Raw genomic sequence first — 16,700 nt, 5'->3', positions numbered from 1 at the left:
GTCCATACCATTTCTGTCCTTTATTGTGCCCATCTTTGCATGAAATATTCCCTTGGTATCTCTACGTTTCTTGAAGAGATCTCTAGTCTTTCCTATTCTATTGTTTTCCTCTATTTCTTTGCATTGATCACCGAGGAAGGCTTTCTTCTCTCTCCTTGCTCTTCTTTGGAACTCTGCATTCAAATGGGTATATCTTTCCTTTTCTCCTTTGCCTTTAGCTACTCTTCTTTTCTCAGCTATTTGTAAGGCTTCCTCAGACAGCCATTTTGCTTTTTTGCATTTCTTTTTCTTGGGGATGGTCTTGATCCCTGCCCCCTGTACAATGTCATGAACCTCTATCCATAGTTCTTCAGGCACTCTGTCTATCAGATCTAATGCCTTGAATCTTTGTCATTTCCACTGTAAGGGATTTGATTTAGGTCATACCTGAATGGTCTAGTGGTTTTCCCTACTTTCTTCAATGTAAGTCTGAATTTGACAATAAAGAGTTCATTATCTGAGCCAAGGTCAGCTCCTGGTCTTGTTTTTTGCTGACTGTATGGAGCTTCTCCGTCTTTGGTTTCAAAGAATATAATCAATTTGATTTTGGTATTGATCATCTGGTGATTTCCATGTGTAGAGTCTTCTCTTGTGTTGTTGGAAGAGGGTGTTTGCTATGACCTGTGTGTTCTCTCGGAAAAACTCTAGCCTTTGCCCTGTTATTAACTTCATTAGCCTTGCACTGCAAGGCCAAATTTGCCTTTTACTCCAGGTATCTCTTGACTTCCTACTTTTGCATTCCAGTCCCCTGTGATGAAAAGGACATCTTTTGGGGGTGTTAGCTCTAGAAGGTCTCGCAGGTCTTCATAGGACCGTTCAACTTCAGCTTTTCAGCATTTACTGGTCGGGGCATAGATTTGGATTACTGTGATGTGGAACGGTTTGCCTTGGAAAGGAACAGACATCATTCTGGCCCCAGGGTGTACACGCGGGTAAAGTATAAGCCCCGGTGGCTCCGCCCGCGCGGTATCCGAAAGCAGCCGGGCGCGCGCACCAGCGCCGGAGACTTGCTCCACCTCTCTGGGCGGAGACCCCGAGATCCATCCGGGGCGCCCCGGGTGCGGAGGCTGCGGGCCACCCCTACTCCCCTTCTGCTACCCTTTGCCCGGCGCCGGCGGTCCCTGCGGAAGGGGCCAACAGCAGCCCGCATCGGGGTCACGAGCGCCGAGCCGGGGTGCGGAGGGGCGGCGGCGGAGTCCGGCTGAAGCGGGTGGGCCCGAGGCTGGCACCCGGAGGGCAGCGGCGAGGCCACACTGCCAAGGTAACGCGGGCCGGCGTGGGCGGCGGGGATCACGGTGCGGGGGAGGCTGGGGAGGGCACCGGGCGACACCGTCTCTGCGCCGCCGTTTCCCGGAATCCCTCTCCTGAAGCCTATCTGCCCGGGACTCCTCCTACCGCCTGCGCCCCGGATCGCAGGGTTTTTCCGCGCGCGACACCGCACCCCTGCCCGGGGGCGTCCCCTCTCCAAGCTCCCCGCAGCCCTGGAGGGTTCCTGAGGAGCATCCACTGACTGTCCCCTGCGGCCGCGCTGCCCTCGGCCCTGTCCGGGCGTCCTCCGTTCATCGCCCCCCACGCAGCCCCCAGGGACCCGCACCTGACCTCCCACAAGGGCCCTGGCCGCTTAGAGGTGAGAGTCAAATTCCTTAGGGTCCACAGCGCCCTGCAAAACTGGGTTAACGGCTCGGGTCTCCGGTTCGGGGTCTTCCGTCCGCCCTCCAGCAGAACACAAGGTTAGGCATAGTTTGTCCCCGCGCCGGAGAGGAGTACGGAGGGACCCCCGAAGCTGAATGGTCCTACGGCCTTACAAACCCATCGCTTGGAAGCTGGAGTGGGGACAGGGCGATGGACAGCGTCGCGGAGACAGGAGTGGACGCGCGTCCGGGGTCGGGAGGGAGTGAGGAACCGGGTGCGAGTCGACGCTTCACGTTTCGACTCTGACCGATGGAACTAGTTAAACCCAGTTAGGAGTTGGATCCTTCAACCCACTTAACGTAGCGAACGATGGCTGTGAGGAACTCTAGCTATCCTGTCTCTCTTTGTGTCTCTTTCTCTTTCTCTTTTAATATTTGTTTGATCTCCTTGCATTTGTTTGGCAAAAAAAAAAGTCTTAGAAACTGAGTGGAACGAGGTAGGAGTTGCGGAGGCAGGTGCTGCCAGAGTCCTGGAGTCCCAGCCCCGCCTACCCGCTCCTGGTCTCAGGCAAACTGACCCCGAGACCAACTGGGCTGCCACCTGCCCCGCATCTTGGCCAGGTTTCAAAGTACCCGCCTTCTGCTGTCCTGACTGGGAGAGGACAGGGGTGAAAGCAAAACCGCAGCAAAATTTGCTCTAAAGAAAACATCCATCAGTGTGCCCTTAGTTGGTAAGATTTGACCTCTTTGTGGCAGAAAGTGAACTTCAGAGTTCTCTAGTCCATGAGTTGGATCATCAAAAATCTGTGTGACTCTTTTATCCTTACCTGTATTTCTTCTAATGTTTCTCATGTATTTATTTCAAACTTAAAGACAATCTGCCTGAGATTTGGTTCCGGAAATGTGACACCTGGTAATTTACCTTAAAAAAAAAAAAAAAAAATAGAGGAAGAATCATTGCCTGGAGGTACTGTCTTGAAAGTGAAACTTTTATTAAAATGTATTTTCCATCCTCCTCCACTTGCATACACAGAGCATGTTGGACTTCCTGTGACATTTACAAATCTTCAAAATGTTGTAGTCTGAAGCATGTGTATTCTTTGATGGCCAATCATATTTTACCAAAAGTAAGACACAATGATGGATATAAGGTGTACTTTAAAAACTTTTATGTCACTGGGTAGGAAAAACCACTGTCAATTATGGTATGTGATGCCACCATACAGAGCACCCTGATCTCACAGATGTTCAGATGTCAGAAGGAAGTGTGTGTTTTATAATTTGTGAGATAGGCTCTCTTGGCAGAGCTTGATGATACTTTTCCCTGAGAACTTTTCATTGCTTCAAAGAATGAAACTGGTGGTGTGCAGTTCAGGAAGAATAAATGAAAACAGTTTGCTGGGAGAGCAGTTGGCCAAAGTAAGGGTGGTAAGAAGTGGAATAAGGAGAATATGAAAGAGGGAAAGAGAGAGGGAGAGAGAGACATGGATGGATGTTGGGTAGGGAGTAGTTCAGAACCATTGAGAATCTTTTCAAGAACCAGCAGGAAAATGAATTCATTCAGTATCCCCATGAGCCAGGGTTTAACAAACTGGTACATGGGAGAGTTATTCTTAAACCTTGTTTTTCTGAAACACTGTTGTTTTAATTCTGAGGTTTTTTTAAATATATTTAAAATTTGAGTGTATCCGACCACCAGAAAAAAAAATGGTAGGGAATCCACAAAAATCCTAAAAGTGTTCCCTAATAAATAAGAAAGAACGAAACCATGAGTTTTAGCATGACTTCAGATCAGATCAGATCAGTTGCTCAGTCGTGTCTGACTCTGCGACCCCATGAATCGCAGCACGCCAGGCCTCCCTGTCCATCACCAACTCCTGGAGTTCACCCAGACTCACGTCCATCAAGTCAGTGATGCCATCCAGCCATCTCATCCTCCGTCGTCCCCTTCTTGCCCCAAATCCCTCCCAGCATCAGAGTCTTTTCCAATGAGTCAACTCTTTACATGAGGTGGCCAAAGTACTGGAGTTTCAGCTTTAGCATCATTCCTTCCAAAGAAATCCCAGGGCTGATCTCCTTCAGAATGGACTGGTTGGATCTCCTTGCAGTCCAAGGGACTCGCAAGAGTCTTCCCCAACACCACAGTTCAAAAGCATCAATTCTTTGGCGCTCAGCTTTCTTCACAGTCCAACTCTCACATCTATACATGCTGTTTCCTTTTCGGACAAAGGAGCAGCAGGCGCTTTCTGCTCAGGGGTGGGAGGGAAATATACTTGGGGTGGGGGGGGGTGCTGTACAGGACAGGAGAAGCCAGCACCAGAGTCAGGGGACCCCACAAAGGCCCCATGGTTGACCCACCCCTCCTCGACCATGCCTGCAGGACAGTTAACCGGGTGTTCCAGGAGGAAGCAGAGCCCAGACTACACTTCCTTGATAGGCGCGCCCACATCCCAGCACCTATGCCTTGGGCTAGAGAAGCTGCCCAGGCTTCACAGAACAAACTGGAATCAGGCACAGTTTTTAAAAGGAGGTCAGGATTTCACTCCACTGTATCACAATTGCAGGAGACAAAGGAATCAAAGTATGAATGAGGTAAGCAGAAATGGTGTGAAAAAAAAGAAAGGAAAGAATATGATAATTTGCAGGATTAGTCACTCAGTTGTGTTCGACTGTTTGTGACTCCATGCACTCTAGCCCACTAGGCTCCTCTGTCCATGGAATTTCCAGGCAAGAATACTGGAGTGGGTAGCCATTCCCTTCTCCGGGGGATCTTCCTGACCCAGGGATCAAACCCCGGTCTCATGCACTGCAGGCAGATTCTTTACCACCTGAGCCACCAATGATAGCTTGCAGGAATCTTACTAAAAAGAAAATATTACTCTTGGGACAGAAGGCCATTTTTTACAATAGCTTTTTGTTATTGTTGTTGTTTAGTTGTTTAGTTGTGTCTGACTCTTCTGCAACCCCACGGACTAAAGCCTGCCAGGCTCCTCTGTCCATGGGATTCTCCAGGCAAGAATACTGGAGTGGGTTGCCATGTCCTACTCCAGGGGAATCTTCCCAACACAGGGGTCAAACCCAGGTCTCCTGCTTTGCAGACAAATTCTTTACCATCTGAACCACCACAATAGCTTTAGATCCTTCAAAAATTGATTTAAAAATATGAATTCAATAAAAGAAACTCAAAGATAAGAAAAATTTTAATTGAGATGAAAAGAAGATTGCAGACTTACAGGAATACACTGAAGATCATTGAAACATATTACAGAAGAAAAAAGAGGAAAAAATAGAATAGATCCTGCTGAAAGTAAAAATATTTTAACAGAGGAAAGGCTCTTAATTCCAAAAATTCAGAGACAAACGTGAAGTCATTTATTAAGAATCCGATGTGGAAGACAGATAAAGCACAGTCAGGCATTAGGATACTTGAGTTTCCTGACATAGTGAAACCAACAAATGGGACTGAAAATGCAAACAAAAATGAGATAAATTTTATTGAAATGAAGAAAAAATGGTCTTTAGGCCAAAAGAGCATGACATTTTCCAGGAAATTTTCATATAGGAATGCTTAGTATCTTCAGTAGTTTAAATGCAAAGGAAAAGAATTATTATTATTTAGGAATTGAAAAAAGAGTAAATAAAGGAGAGAAAAATCACATCAAGTTGCTCTCAGATGTCTTCAGGGCTGTGCTAGATGCCAGAGGACGATGGTTCCCAGGGAAAAGTTCTAGGGAAAGAAACTTTTTCCCAAGAGGGTGTGTCATCTAGCTAGAAGATGTCATTCAGATTGAAAGTCAACAGAAAGGGGCTTCTTCAAAAGAACAAAGGAAATTCAGCACCCATGAGCCCTTATGGAAAAAACAAACTGCTGGAGAATAAAATCCAGCAAATAGTAAATAAAGAGAGAAGTCAAAGTAAAGAACTCAGGCACCAAGAACTCATGATATAAAGGACTGTTGGCCACAATAGAGAGTCCAAGTGCCATAATGAAGACCCAGCACAGCCAAAAAAAAGAAAAGGACTGTTGATGAGTATTTATGTAAATGTGGAATTAATATAAAACATCTTTGGAAATTGTGGAATAAAATGTGATTATTACGCAACTCTAGGTACACACACACACAAAAAAAGTGATCAGGTAGGGGCAGAAGAGGAAGATGGAAGGAAATATGAGAGTGGGCCCTATAGTTCTCATCTTTGAAGGCGTGGATCAGTAAACAGAGATGTGAATATTGTATTCCAACTTCCAATGCCTTTGTAATTTTTTTAACTTTGGAGGGATATTTTAGGGAGTTATTCTTTCTTATGAAAATAATTGAAATGTCAACAATTGTTCTGCCTTTGCTTCAGTTTTTTTCCAAGTAAAATTAAATTTAGACAAAAATACCCTGTGTGTGTGTGTGTGTGTGTGTGCTGCATGTGTGCTGCGTGTGTACATAGAAAGATCTCTGGGATTATGTTGTTCATTAATGTAAATGATAGAACTATCTGGATACTGATATTTTACTTTTATGCCTTATTTTTATTATTTTTTTTTAATGAGTGAGTTGAACTATTCTTACCAAAACAAGAAGTAAACCAGAAACAAATATGCCAAGACATTAACAATGGTTGATGCCTGGTAGTAAAAACAAAGATGCTTGTTACTTTCTTCTTTGTGCTTTTTTGTATTTTTCTTTAATTTCAGGGGGAGGGGGGATATATGTCATTTTATTTGTAGAGTTTTTCTGAATCCATTCATTCACTGACCAGCAAAGATGTGCCAGGTGTCAGGCTGTGCCGGACAGAAGAAACAACACAGTTCTGCTCTCTACCCGGAGAATAGCAGGCAGCAAGTTCTGTGAGGGTTGTCTGTCTGTCTGTCTGTCTTTGTTAGGAGGAGTTGGAACTCAAAGAGTCACTTTGCCACAGTAGCATCTGTTTGAGCTGGGCCTTGAAAATTAGTAGTGTTTGTCTGGGGATCAGTGACAAGGACTGTTGGGGGCGGGAGGAAGGGAGAGGGGGTCGTGGTGATAGGAGGTTCAGAGCAGGTGTGATTTGTGGCTCAGAGTTCAGAGCGAGACACTTGTGTGGCCACTTGAACAGTGGTGTTGGAGAAGACTCTTGAGAATCCCTTGGACTGCAAAGAGATCCAACCAGTCCATCCTAAAGGAGATCAGTCCTGGGTGTTCTTTAGAAGGAATGATGCTAAAGCTGAAACTCCAGTATTTGGCCACCTCATGTGAAGAGTTGACTCATTGGAAAAGACTCTGATGCTGGGAGGGATTCGGGGCAAGAAGGGGACGACGGAGGATGAGATGGCTGGATGGCATCACTGACTCGATGGACGTGAGTCTGGGTGAACTCCGGGAGTTGGTGATGGACAGGGAGGCCTGGCGTGCTGCAGTCCATGGGGTCACAAAGAGTCGGACACGACTGAGTGACTAAACTGAAACTAGATCTAAATGCAAATATAAAAGCATTTAAGCCTGATGGTGAATCACCAAATAATAATACAGAGTTGGCATTTCCTAGCACATCTTGGGAGAATTCCTAGAAGTAGGTGGAAGCAGTAAACTCAGGCCCAGACTCAGGAGGGGAGCAAAGAGGAAGAGAGGGTTCCCATGGGCACACAGCCAGGGCCAGTGCCACTGCCCACAGCTGCCGGGGACCCTTCTGCCCTGGCAGCCCTGGGCACACATGCACTTGAACTTGAAGGCTGCCCACAACCCTCAACTGCTAGCCACCAGCCTGAGATGGACTCTGGACAAGGCAAACCCTGAGTCTCCCCTTTCCAAGGATCTGCCATCCCAACCCATAGCATGCTGGCAGACAGTGAAGAGTCTTTAAACCTCTGCTCCTGGCCCTGCTATGTACCCCGATCAAGACTGACCTTGACATTTAGCTCCCGCCAGACCAGGTAGCCACCCACTAGGCAAGGCGGGCCAGGGATAGCTTCCACTCTGCCTGGCCCAGCCTCCCTGCACACACGCCAGGAGGGCATCAATGCACCATGATTCAAGATGGCCACAGGAGAGCAATAAACCAAGGGTGGGACCCTTCTTGTGTGCTGGGCCCCTAGGGTAGCTGAAGCCGGCTCTGGCTGCAGAGATAAGAGTAACCAGAGCTTTAGGAAGGCTGAGCTGCTTGGAGTCAGAAAGTTTTAAAGAGCTTCATGAACAGTTCCAGGCGGGATGCCAAGATGGGAAATTAGATTTTCCAAGGAAGCAAGAATCTGCTATCAGAAATCTAATTGGCAGTGGAGTATGAGTCACCAGGAACAAAGAAAGGGAGGCAACGTCCTGTGGCCCAGAGCAAGAGAGAGGGATTCTAGTTGTGTGGTTGTGTGTGTGTACTTTCAACTGCTGAGGAGAGGGAAGCTTCTGCAGAGGCAGAACAAGAGCAGAAATGTGCCGCCATCAGAACAAAACAGAGAGACCAGAGGCCACAGGACAAGTGGTCAGGAAGAAGCGAGTCACCCCCAAGGTGGTATTCCACGGTCTTGGTGCTCCCAGCATCTAGAGAACATCCACGACCAGGCAAGCCCTCTGCTGAGGAGTGATGATGGCAGATAACATCGCATGTCATAAAGACATCTCTGTGGTTGTTCTAATGATGGTACACTTCCCAGATGGCTCAGTGGTAAAGAATCTGCCCGCCAATGTAGGAGATGCAGGGGTTGTGGGTTCCATCCCTGGGTGGGGAAGATCCCCTCGAGGAGGAAATGGCAACCCACTCCAGTATTCTTGCCTGGAGAATCCCTTGGACAGAGGGGCCTGGTGGGCTACAGTTCAGGAGGTCGTGAAGAGTCAGACACTACCAAGCATGCACATGTCATGGGAAAAGTTGAGGTGCCTGGATAGCTCATGGGTGGCAGGTGGCAATTTTGACTTGGAGTCTTTGGGCTTGATAGCGTGATAGTCGAGCGGACTTTTTAATGTATTCTTAGCTTGAATTCACGTCTGCTACTCGGGGGTCATTTTTCACTTTGACTTGGGGCTTGGTGCTACCCCAGTGTTTGTGGGGACAGGAGAACACCCAGTAGTCTGGATGGAGACAGAGATCTGGGGGAGAGAAGGAATGAGACCGACTGGGGGCTCCGTAAAATGTTTCAAGACTTCCTTTCTCACCTTGGAGTGAAGAAGACTAACTTACTCAAAATGCAGATGCTAAGAAAGAAAATACCTTTAAGTCTAAAAGCTCAGAAGTTTCCGTTAAAAAAGAAAAAAAAAGCCGTACAGGCAAATCAAAGGACAAGTGACAATGGCGGAGAAAAATAAAAAAAGATGTGACTCGTATCACAGAGGGCCAGTTTGCCTCGTACTTAAAAAGTTCCTTCAAAGTGATGTGAAGAAAGAAGTCTTAAAAAGAGGGGATATATGTATACGTATAACTGATTCACTTTACTGTACAACAGAAACTAACACAGCATTGTAAAGCATTTATATTCCAAAACAAAAATTTAAGAATCAATGTAAAAAAAAAAAAAGCAACGACTCAAAGATAGACAGTTAACTCAAAAGGAAACACCTCTGCCATATATGCTCGGTCTTACTTAGAATAAGAGAAGTACAGAATTAATATAAGTCTGAAGACAACTTGGCATTTGATTTTGAATTTGAATTTTGAATTTGAATTTTGGCATGAATTTGATTTTCAGAAATCCAAGAGCTTGATAGTTATCATTATCATAATCATTATTTATCATTATCATTCCCTACAAGCTCTTTCTTTGTGGGGAAGCAGAAATTCTCACACACTGCAAGAGGTTGTGCAAACCACTACAGCCGTAAGGGCGAGAGTGTGGCCATCTCTATCAAAGCTGCAAATGCAAGGATGTCCCTGGTGGACCAGTGGTTAAGACTCCGTGCTTTCATTGCAGAGAGGCTTTCATTGCAGAGGGCCAGGGTTCTATCCCTGGTCGGGGACTAAGATCTCACAAGCCTTACATTTAGTGAAGCCAAAAAAAAACCACAAAGACGTGCATGGTCACTTTGTGCCTGGTCTCTTCTGTCTGCCCCTGCAAACCAAGCCTCCACCTTCCCCACCTTTTACTGTGCCTTGGGATCCCATCTTGTATAGGTACAGCCACCAGCTGCCTTGTCCTATGGCTTCGATTGGAGTCAACCAATGGGGAGCCCCAAGGGAGGAGAGGGAAGACAGTGAGGAATATCTGTGCTCCTCACGCTGGACTCTCTCCTTTCTAATTCCAGGCTTGGGACGTTCCCTCTGTACCTCAAGCCCACGATGATAACAGCCCTCACTGCTGTTACTTTCAGATGCTACGCTCATCCTTATGGTTGGCCTGTAGCCTGCTCACACATTTGTATTAAATAGTCCCTTGATGAAAATCTTCCTTAACTTAGCCAGAGTTGAATGTGTTCTTACCTGCCGGGACCCTGACTGAACCCCCTTTGGCCTAGCAGTACTATTTCTGGGAAGCTTTCTCATACTTAGACTTGACATGCTCAGAATGAGGCATTTTCAAGAGAATCCATTGCAGAAACAGTTGGAAGTCACTCAAATGTTCTTTGTGGTGACTAGTCATATAAATCACGGTACGTCCACAGAGTAGACTATATGTAACTACATTAAAAAAAAAAAAAAGAAAGAAATTCTCTTTGGTGCAGATACAGAAAGAGCTCCCAAATTTATTTTTAAGTGGAAAAAAGCAGGAATTAGACAGGCAGTGTATATGCTACGTGTGTACTAAGTCGCTTGAATTGTGTCCCACTCTGACCCCATGGACTGTAGCCCACCAGGCTCCTCTGTCCATGGGGATTTCCAGGCAAGAGTGCTGGAGTGGGTTGCCATGCCCTCCTCGACCCTTGGGTCAAGAAGATCTCTCTTCTGTCTCCTACACTGGCAAGCAGGTTCTCTACCACTAGCGTCACCTGCTATCTCCGATTTAGAAAAATAGGGTTGGGGAGAATAAGAATACATTTTTGTATTTGCTTATGCATGAAGGTGAACATGAACTTGGGCAAACTCCGGGAGACAGTGAGGGGCAGGGAGGCCTGGCGTGCTGCCATCCATAGGGTCTCAAAGAGTTGGACATGACCAGGCGACTGAACAACAACATGTATGAAGATATTCTGAAGGACTAACCAAAAAATAAAAATAGTTTTCCAAAGGGAGCAAGACACTTCAAAATTTGCTTTTTCATATATTTAAATTTTTGGAACCAAATGGCTATTGGTCCCACAAGCTGAGATAAAGCTCCTTGTGTAAATGGGGTGAATGATCCAGCTCCCAGAAGGGCAGAGAGGAAACCTGGAATCAGGAATTTCCTGCTGGGGACTTCCCTGGTGGCCCAGTGGTTAAGAATCCACCTTGCAATTCAGGGGATGCAGTTTTAATCCCTGATCAGGGAGCTAAGATCCCACCCACATGCCACAGGGCAATGAAGCCCACAGACCTCAACTACTGAGTCCAAGGGACACAACTAAAGAGTCCGTATGCTGCAACGAGATAAATCCCACGCGCCACAAGTAAGACCCAGGTCACTTCAGTTCAGTTGCTCATATGTGTTCTTCCCATCGCGTGGCCAAAGTATTGGAGCTTCAGCTTCAGCATCAGTCCTTCCAATGAACGTTCAGGACTGATTTCCTTTAGGATGGACTAGTTGGATCTCCTTGCCATCCAAGGGACTCTCAACAGTCTTCTCCAACACCACAGTTCAAAAGCATCAATTCTTTGGTGCTCAGCTTTCTTCATGGTCCAACTCTTATATCCATACACGATTAATGGGAAAACCAAAGCTTTGACTAGACAGACCTTTGTCAGCAAAGTAATACCTCTGGTTTTTAATATGCTGTGTAGGTTAGTCATAGCTTTTCTTCCAAGAAGCAAGCATCTTTTAATTTCATGGCTGCAGTCACCATCTGCAGTGATTTTGGAGCCCCCAAAAAATAAAGTCTGTCACTGATTCCATTTTTTCCCCATCTATTTGCCATGAAATGATGGGACCAGATGCCATGATCTTAGTTTTCTGAATGTTGAGTTTTAAGCCAACTTTTTCACTCTCCTCTTTCACCTTCACCAAGAGGCTCTTTAGTTCTTCTTCGCTTTCTGCCATGAGGGTGGTGTCATCTGCATATCTGATATTGATATCTCTCCCGGCAATCTTGATTCCAGCTTGTGCTTCTTCCAGCCCAGCATTTCGTGTGATGTACTCTGCATATAAGTTAAATAAGCAGGGTGACAATATACAGCCTTGAAGTACTGCTTTCCCAATTTGGAACCAGTCTGTTGTTCCATGTCCAGTTTTAACTGTTGCTTCTTGACCTGCATACAGATTGTCTTTGTCTGTTGTCTTTGCAGTTTAATTAGGTACTTCAGAATTCTGATCACCTAATATTGATTTCTTTTCAGATGTGAAAGGAAAGGAAGGACACATAAAACAACAAAAATGCTTTTGAGCCAGAATGTGTCAGCGATTGGACCACTGAATTTGTATCCCATGGGTGAGTGTCACTTTTTCTCACAGCTCCATCTACAGGGATCCTGTTAGGAAGTAGCCAGTTGATTTCCTGGCCCTGAGGACACAGTATGAGCTGCCCAATGTCAAGAGCCAAGTGGAACTTAGATAGGAATTCTGTGTTGATGGTTTGATATACAATGGGTTTCTGTTCTACTGGTGTTTTAGGAAAACAACTAAATAATCATAGGCTTGAGGCTCAATAATGAAGGGAGCTAGCTTCATTGTAATTTGAAGAGGAATTCCCCTTAATACTCTCATTCTAATCCAGGGTGGAGTTTATCACTCCATTCCTATATTTGGAAAGAGGCCAGACCCCTAGGACTTCCCTGGCAGCTCAGTGGTTAAGAATTTACCTGCCAATGCAGGAGACCTGGGTTCAATCCCCGGGTCGGGCAAACTGTAGGACAATATCTATGTATCCTAAGTGTAAAGAACGATTTCTTAAAGCTTATAAAGCACACATCATGACCAAAAAAGGTGTTCTATGAAAATTAAATGTTTTTCTATTCAACAAAGGGTAATAATGAGATAACAGATCAGGAGAATATATTTCAGTTCAGTTTAGTCAGTTCAGTTGCTCAATCATGTCCGACTCTTTGCGACCCCATGAACTGCAACACACCAGGCCTCCTTGTCCATCACCAACTCCCAGAGTTCACCCAAACCCATGTCCATTGAGTCAGTGATGCCATCCAACCATCTCATCCTCTGTCATCCACTTCTCCTCCTGCCCCCAATCCCTCCCAGCATCAGAGTCTTTTCAAATGAGTCATTCTTCACATGAGGTGGCCAAAGTATCTGATCTCCTTTAGAACGGACTGTTTGGATCTCCTCACAGTCCAAGGGACTCTCAAGAGTCTTATCCAACACCATAGTTCAAAAGCATCAATTCTTTGGCACTCAGCTTTCTTCACAGTCCAACTCTCACATCCATACATGACCACAGGAAAAACCATAGCCTTGACTAGACGGACCTTTGTTGGCAAAGCAATGTCTCTGCTTTTGAATATGTTATCTAGGTTGGTCATAACTTTCCTTCCAAGGAGTCAGCAAGCATCTTTTAATTTCATGGCTGCAATCACCATCTGCAGTGATTTTGGAGCCCCCAGAAATAAAGTCTGACACTGTTTCCACTGTTTCCCCATCTATTTCCCATGAAGTGATGGGACCAGATGCCATGATCTTAGTTTTCTGAATGTTGAGCTTTAAGCCAACTTTTTCACTCTCCTCTTTCACCTTCACCAAGAGGCTCTTTAGTTCTTCTTCACTTTCTGCCATAAGTGTGGTGTCATCTGCATATCTGAGGTTATTGATATTTCTCCCGGCAATCTTGATTCCAGCCTGTGCTGAATGGGAAAGACTAGAGATGTCTTTAAGAAAATTAGAGATACCAAGGGAACATTTCATGCAAAGATGGGCTCGATAAAGGACAGAAATTGGTAGGGACCTAACAGAAGCAGACGATATTAAGAAGAGGTGGCAAGAATACACAGAAGAACTGTACAAAAAAAAATCTTCATGACTCAGATAATCACGATGGTGTGATCACTTACCTAGAGCCAGACATCCTGGAATGTGAAGTCAAGTGGGCCTTAGAAAGCATCACTATGAACAAAGCTAGTGGAGGTGATGGAATTCCAGTTGAGCTATTTCAAATCCTGAAGGATGATGCTGTGAAAGTGCTGCACTCAATATGCCAGCAAATTTGGAAAACTCAGCAGTGGCCACAGGACTGGAAAAGGTCAGTTTTCATTCCAATCCCAAAGAAAGGCAATGCCAAAGAATGCTCAAACTACCGCACAATTGCACTCATCTCACACGCTAGTAAAGTAATGCTCAAAATTCTCCAAGCCAGGCTTCAGCAATATGTGAACCATGATGTGCAACCTGGATTTAGGAAAGGCAGAGGAACCAGAGATCAAATCGCCAATATCCGCTGGATCTTGAAAAAGCAAGAGAGTTCCAGATAAACATCTATTTCTGCTTTATTGACTATGCCAAAGCCTTTGACTGTGTGGATCACAATAAACTGTGGAAAATTCTGAAAGAAATGGGAATACCAGACCACCTGACCTGCCTCTTGAGAAACCTGTATGCAGGTCAGGAAGCAACAGTTAGAACTGGACATGGAACCACAGACTGGTTCCAAATAGGAAAAGGAATACATCAAGGCTGTATACTGTCACTCTACTTATTTAACTTTTATGCAGAGTACATCATGAGAAATGTTGGGCTGGAAGAAGCACAGGCTGGAACCAAGATTGCCAGGAGAAATATCAATAACCTCAGATATCTCAAACCTCTCCAAAAAATTCCACCTGGAATAGATCCCCTGGAGAAGGATACAGCAACCCATTCCAGTATTCTTGCCTGGAAGATCCCATGGACAGAGGAGCCTGGCAGGCTACAGTCCATGGGGTCACAAAAAGTCAGACATGACTTAATAACTAAATAACAAAAAACTCCTATCTCCCTCCTCATCACAAAACCAAAATGTCACCCCTGAACTTTGGTTTCCACATTTCATTTATTATCATTTTTTTTCCATCACCCTATTCATTTGTGCCTTCTCTTTACCTTTGTTTTGGTTCTATTTCAGTATCACTGTGTCATCTGTTCCATAGTTTACCAGTAAGGGATCCATGGTTGGGACACTTCTCCCCCAAGAAATGTCATGCATTGGGAAGGATGTGACAGTGAGCACAGTAGGGCCTCAGCTACTAAAATACGCCAACCCTGCCCTCCCACTTCTGAGTCGTGGTGACATCAGAAAACAAATGAGAATCCCCCTTCCCTTCACCGAGACCTTTCTCCCTCCACCAACCTTGGTAAATATCTTCGCCTCGGAAGTTTTAAAATTAGCAACATGCTTATTCACATTCTGAGAATTGTTCCAGAGGGATGACTGCTTCTCAGGATGGTTCCCCAACCAGCCAACCCTCATTACTAGTATCAGTTCCCAAACAGCTTATATTGGATCCGCTGAGGACGAAACATCCTTGGAAGATGCACTGCTGATACCATCAACTCTTTAAGATCATTTTGCGTGCTCATTCAGTCGTATCCAACTCTGTGACCCCCATGGACTATAACCCGCCAGGCTCCTCTGTCCATGGAATTTTCTAGGCAAGAATACTGGAGTGGGGTGCCATTTTCTACTCCAGGAGGTCTTCCCAACCCAGGGATCAAACCTAAGTCTCCTATGTCTCTTGCATTGGCAGGTGGATTCTTTACCACCTGGGAAGCCCAGAACCATTTACTTGACCCTTTTTCTTTAGCACAAGAAAGTCTTAGTCCAATATTAATACACGTGTGTGGAAGAATGCCAGACTCAGAGCGACAGTCATAAATTGAGCCTGGAGAGAGTATTGTTTGCTTTTCTAACATGTTTTTCTTCTTTCCAGTGCACATCAGCCTCGTGTTTGGTATTTCGTATGTTGCGCCTGGTAAGAGATTTTCTTGACTTAACAAAATTTTGTCTAAGGGTGTGAGTGGGGGAGCAACCATATAGAAGTCAAAAAATGTGGGAAATTGGATTTCTGAGTCCAAATCTGTTGCCATTTTGTTTGAATCTTTTTCCCCAAATACTTTCTCTGTAGAAGGAGAATTTAGCCAATTCTGATTTTCACATTTGTCTCATAAAACTATTACAGGAAATTAACACTAGAGTTAATTTTTAAACCCCTTAAAGGAATTGTTCTTGTGGTTGTCGTTTAGTCGCTCAGTCGTTCGATTCTTTTGTGACCCCATGGACTGTAGCCCACCAGACTCTTCTGTGTATGGGATTCTCCAGGCAAGAATACTGGAGTGGGTTGCCACTTCTCCCCCAGGGATCTTCCCGACCCAGGGATTGAACCAGGGTTTCCTACGTTGGCAGGTGGGTTCTTTCCCATTGAGCCACCAGGGAAGCCCCTTAAAAATATATCCAGCTCTCAATATTCTCACTAATAGAAGAATGAGGAGACTGTGCCAAACAAAAAAATCTTCCAGAAATCATTTCTCTTTAATTTACAATTTTCTACCTGTTACCTGGTACCTGGTACCAGATAAGAGAAAATACGTTTTTTTAAACTAAATTTCTTGTCTACATATAAACCTTCCCACAAAACTTCGCTATGGGTTAAATATGTATCCAGCCTTGTGATGAGCACTGGGGGATGAAGACTTAGCAACCAAGAGGTAAAGGTCCTAACCACAGGAAACTAAGATGCTCTTTTAAATTTTAACCATATAAGGCAGAGTTGACAAATGTAACTGTAAGGTTTCCTTTGCCACTGCCACATCCCAGCTGAGTTGCATAACTCAACTTCTCAATTTCACAGTCTGTGAAATGGGTCTGTGAGTCAAATCTACTCCAGCATAGGCATGGGGATGAAATGCCTGGAAAGATCCAATCTGGGCACACAGTCTTCACCTCCCCTGTGTGATGGGGAACAAGCACAGTAGGAAATTCATGGGAAGGAAAGCTTGCCATGGGCTGAGCTATGTAGGGGGGACCAGAGGAGGGGTTGAGGATTGACTTGAGAGCATGAGGTAGCCCGGGATAACATAGATCATTTTGATCCAAA

General features: G+C 45.1%; 1 protein-coding gene across 4 annotated transcripts in view; it reads left to right on the top strand.

The window, feature by feature from the left end:
- Positions 1–1,074: 1,074 nt before the first annotated feature.
- The window catches only part of IFNAR2 (interferon alpha and beta receptor subunit 2), a 34,490-nt gene continuing 18,864 nt past the window's right edge, over positions 1,075–16,700 (top strand). For 2 of the 4 annotated variants that reach the window (XM_027526718.1, XM_027527526.1), the window contains exons 1-3: positions 1,109–1,300; positions 12,024–12,115; positions 15,537–15,578. In XM_027526718.1, the coding sequence (XP_027382519.1) occupies positions 12,061–12,115; positions 15,537–15,578 (97 nt within the window). In that variant the 5' untranslated portion in view covers positions 1,109–1,300; positions 12,024–12,060. Of the gene's footprint in view, positions 1,301–1,503; positions 1,667–12,023; positions 12,116–15,536; positions 15,579–16,700 lie in introns of those variants that run through there. The other 2 variants (XM_027525420.1, XM_027525956.1) reach the window with 2 other exon arrangements.

This window comes from Bos indicus x Bos taurus, chromosome 1 (assembly GCF_003369695.1).
Source record: "Bos indicus x Bos taurus breed Angus x Brahman F1 hybrid chromosome 1, Bos_hybrid_MaternalHap_v2.0, whole genome shotgun sequence".
In the NCBI taxonomy this organism is placed as follows: Eukaryota; Metazoa; Chordata; class Mammalia; order Artiodactyla; family Bovidae; genus Bos; species Bos indicus x Bos taurus.
This window is presented reverse-complemented; position numbering and strand designations above follow the sequence as displayed.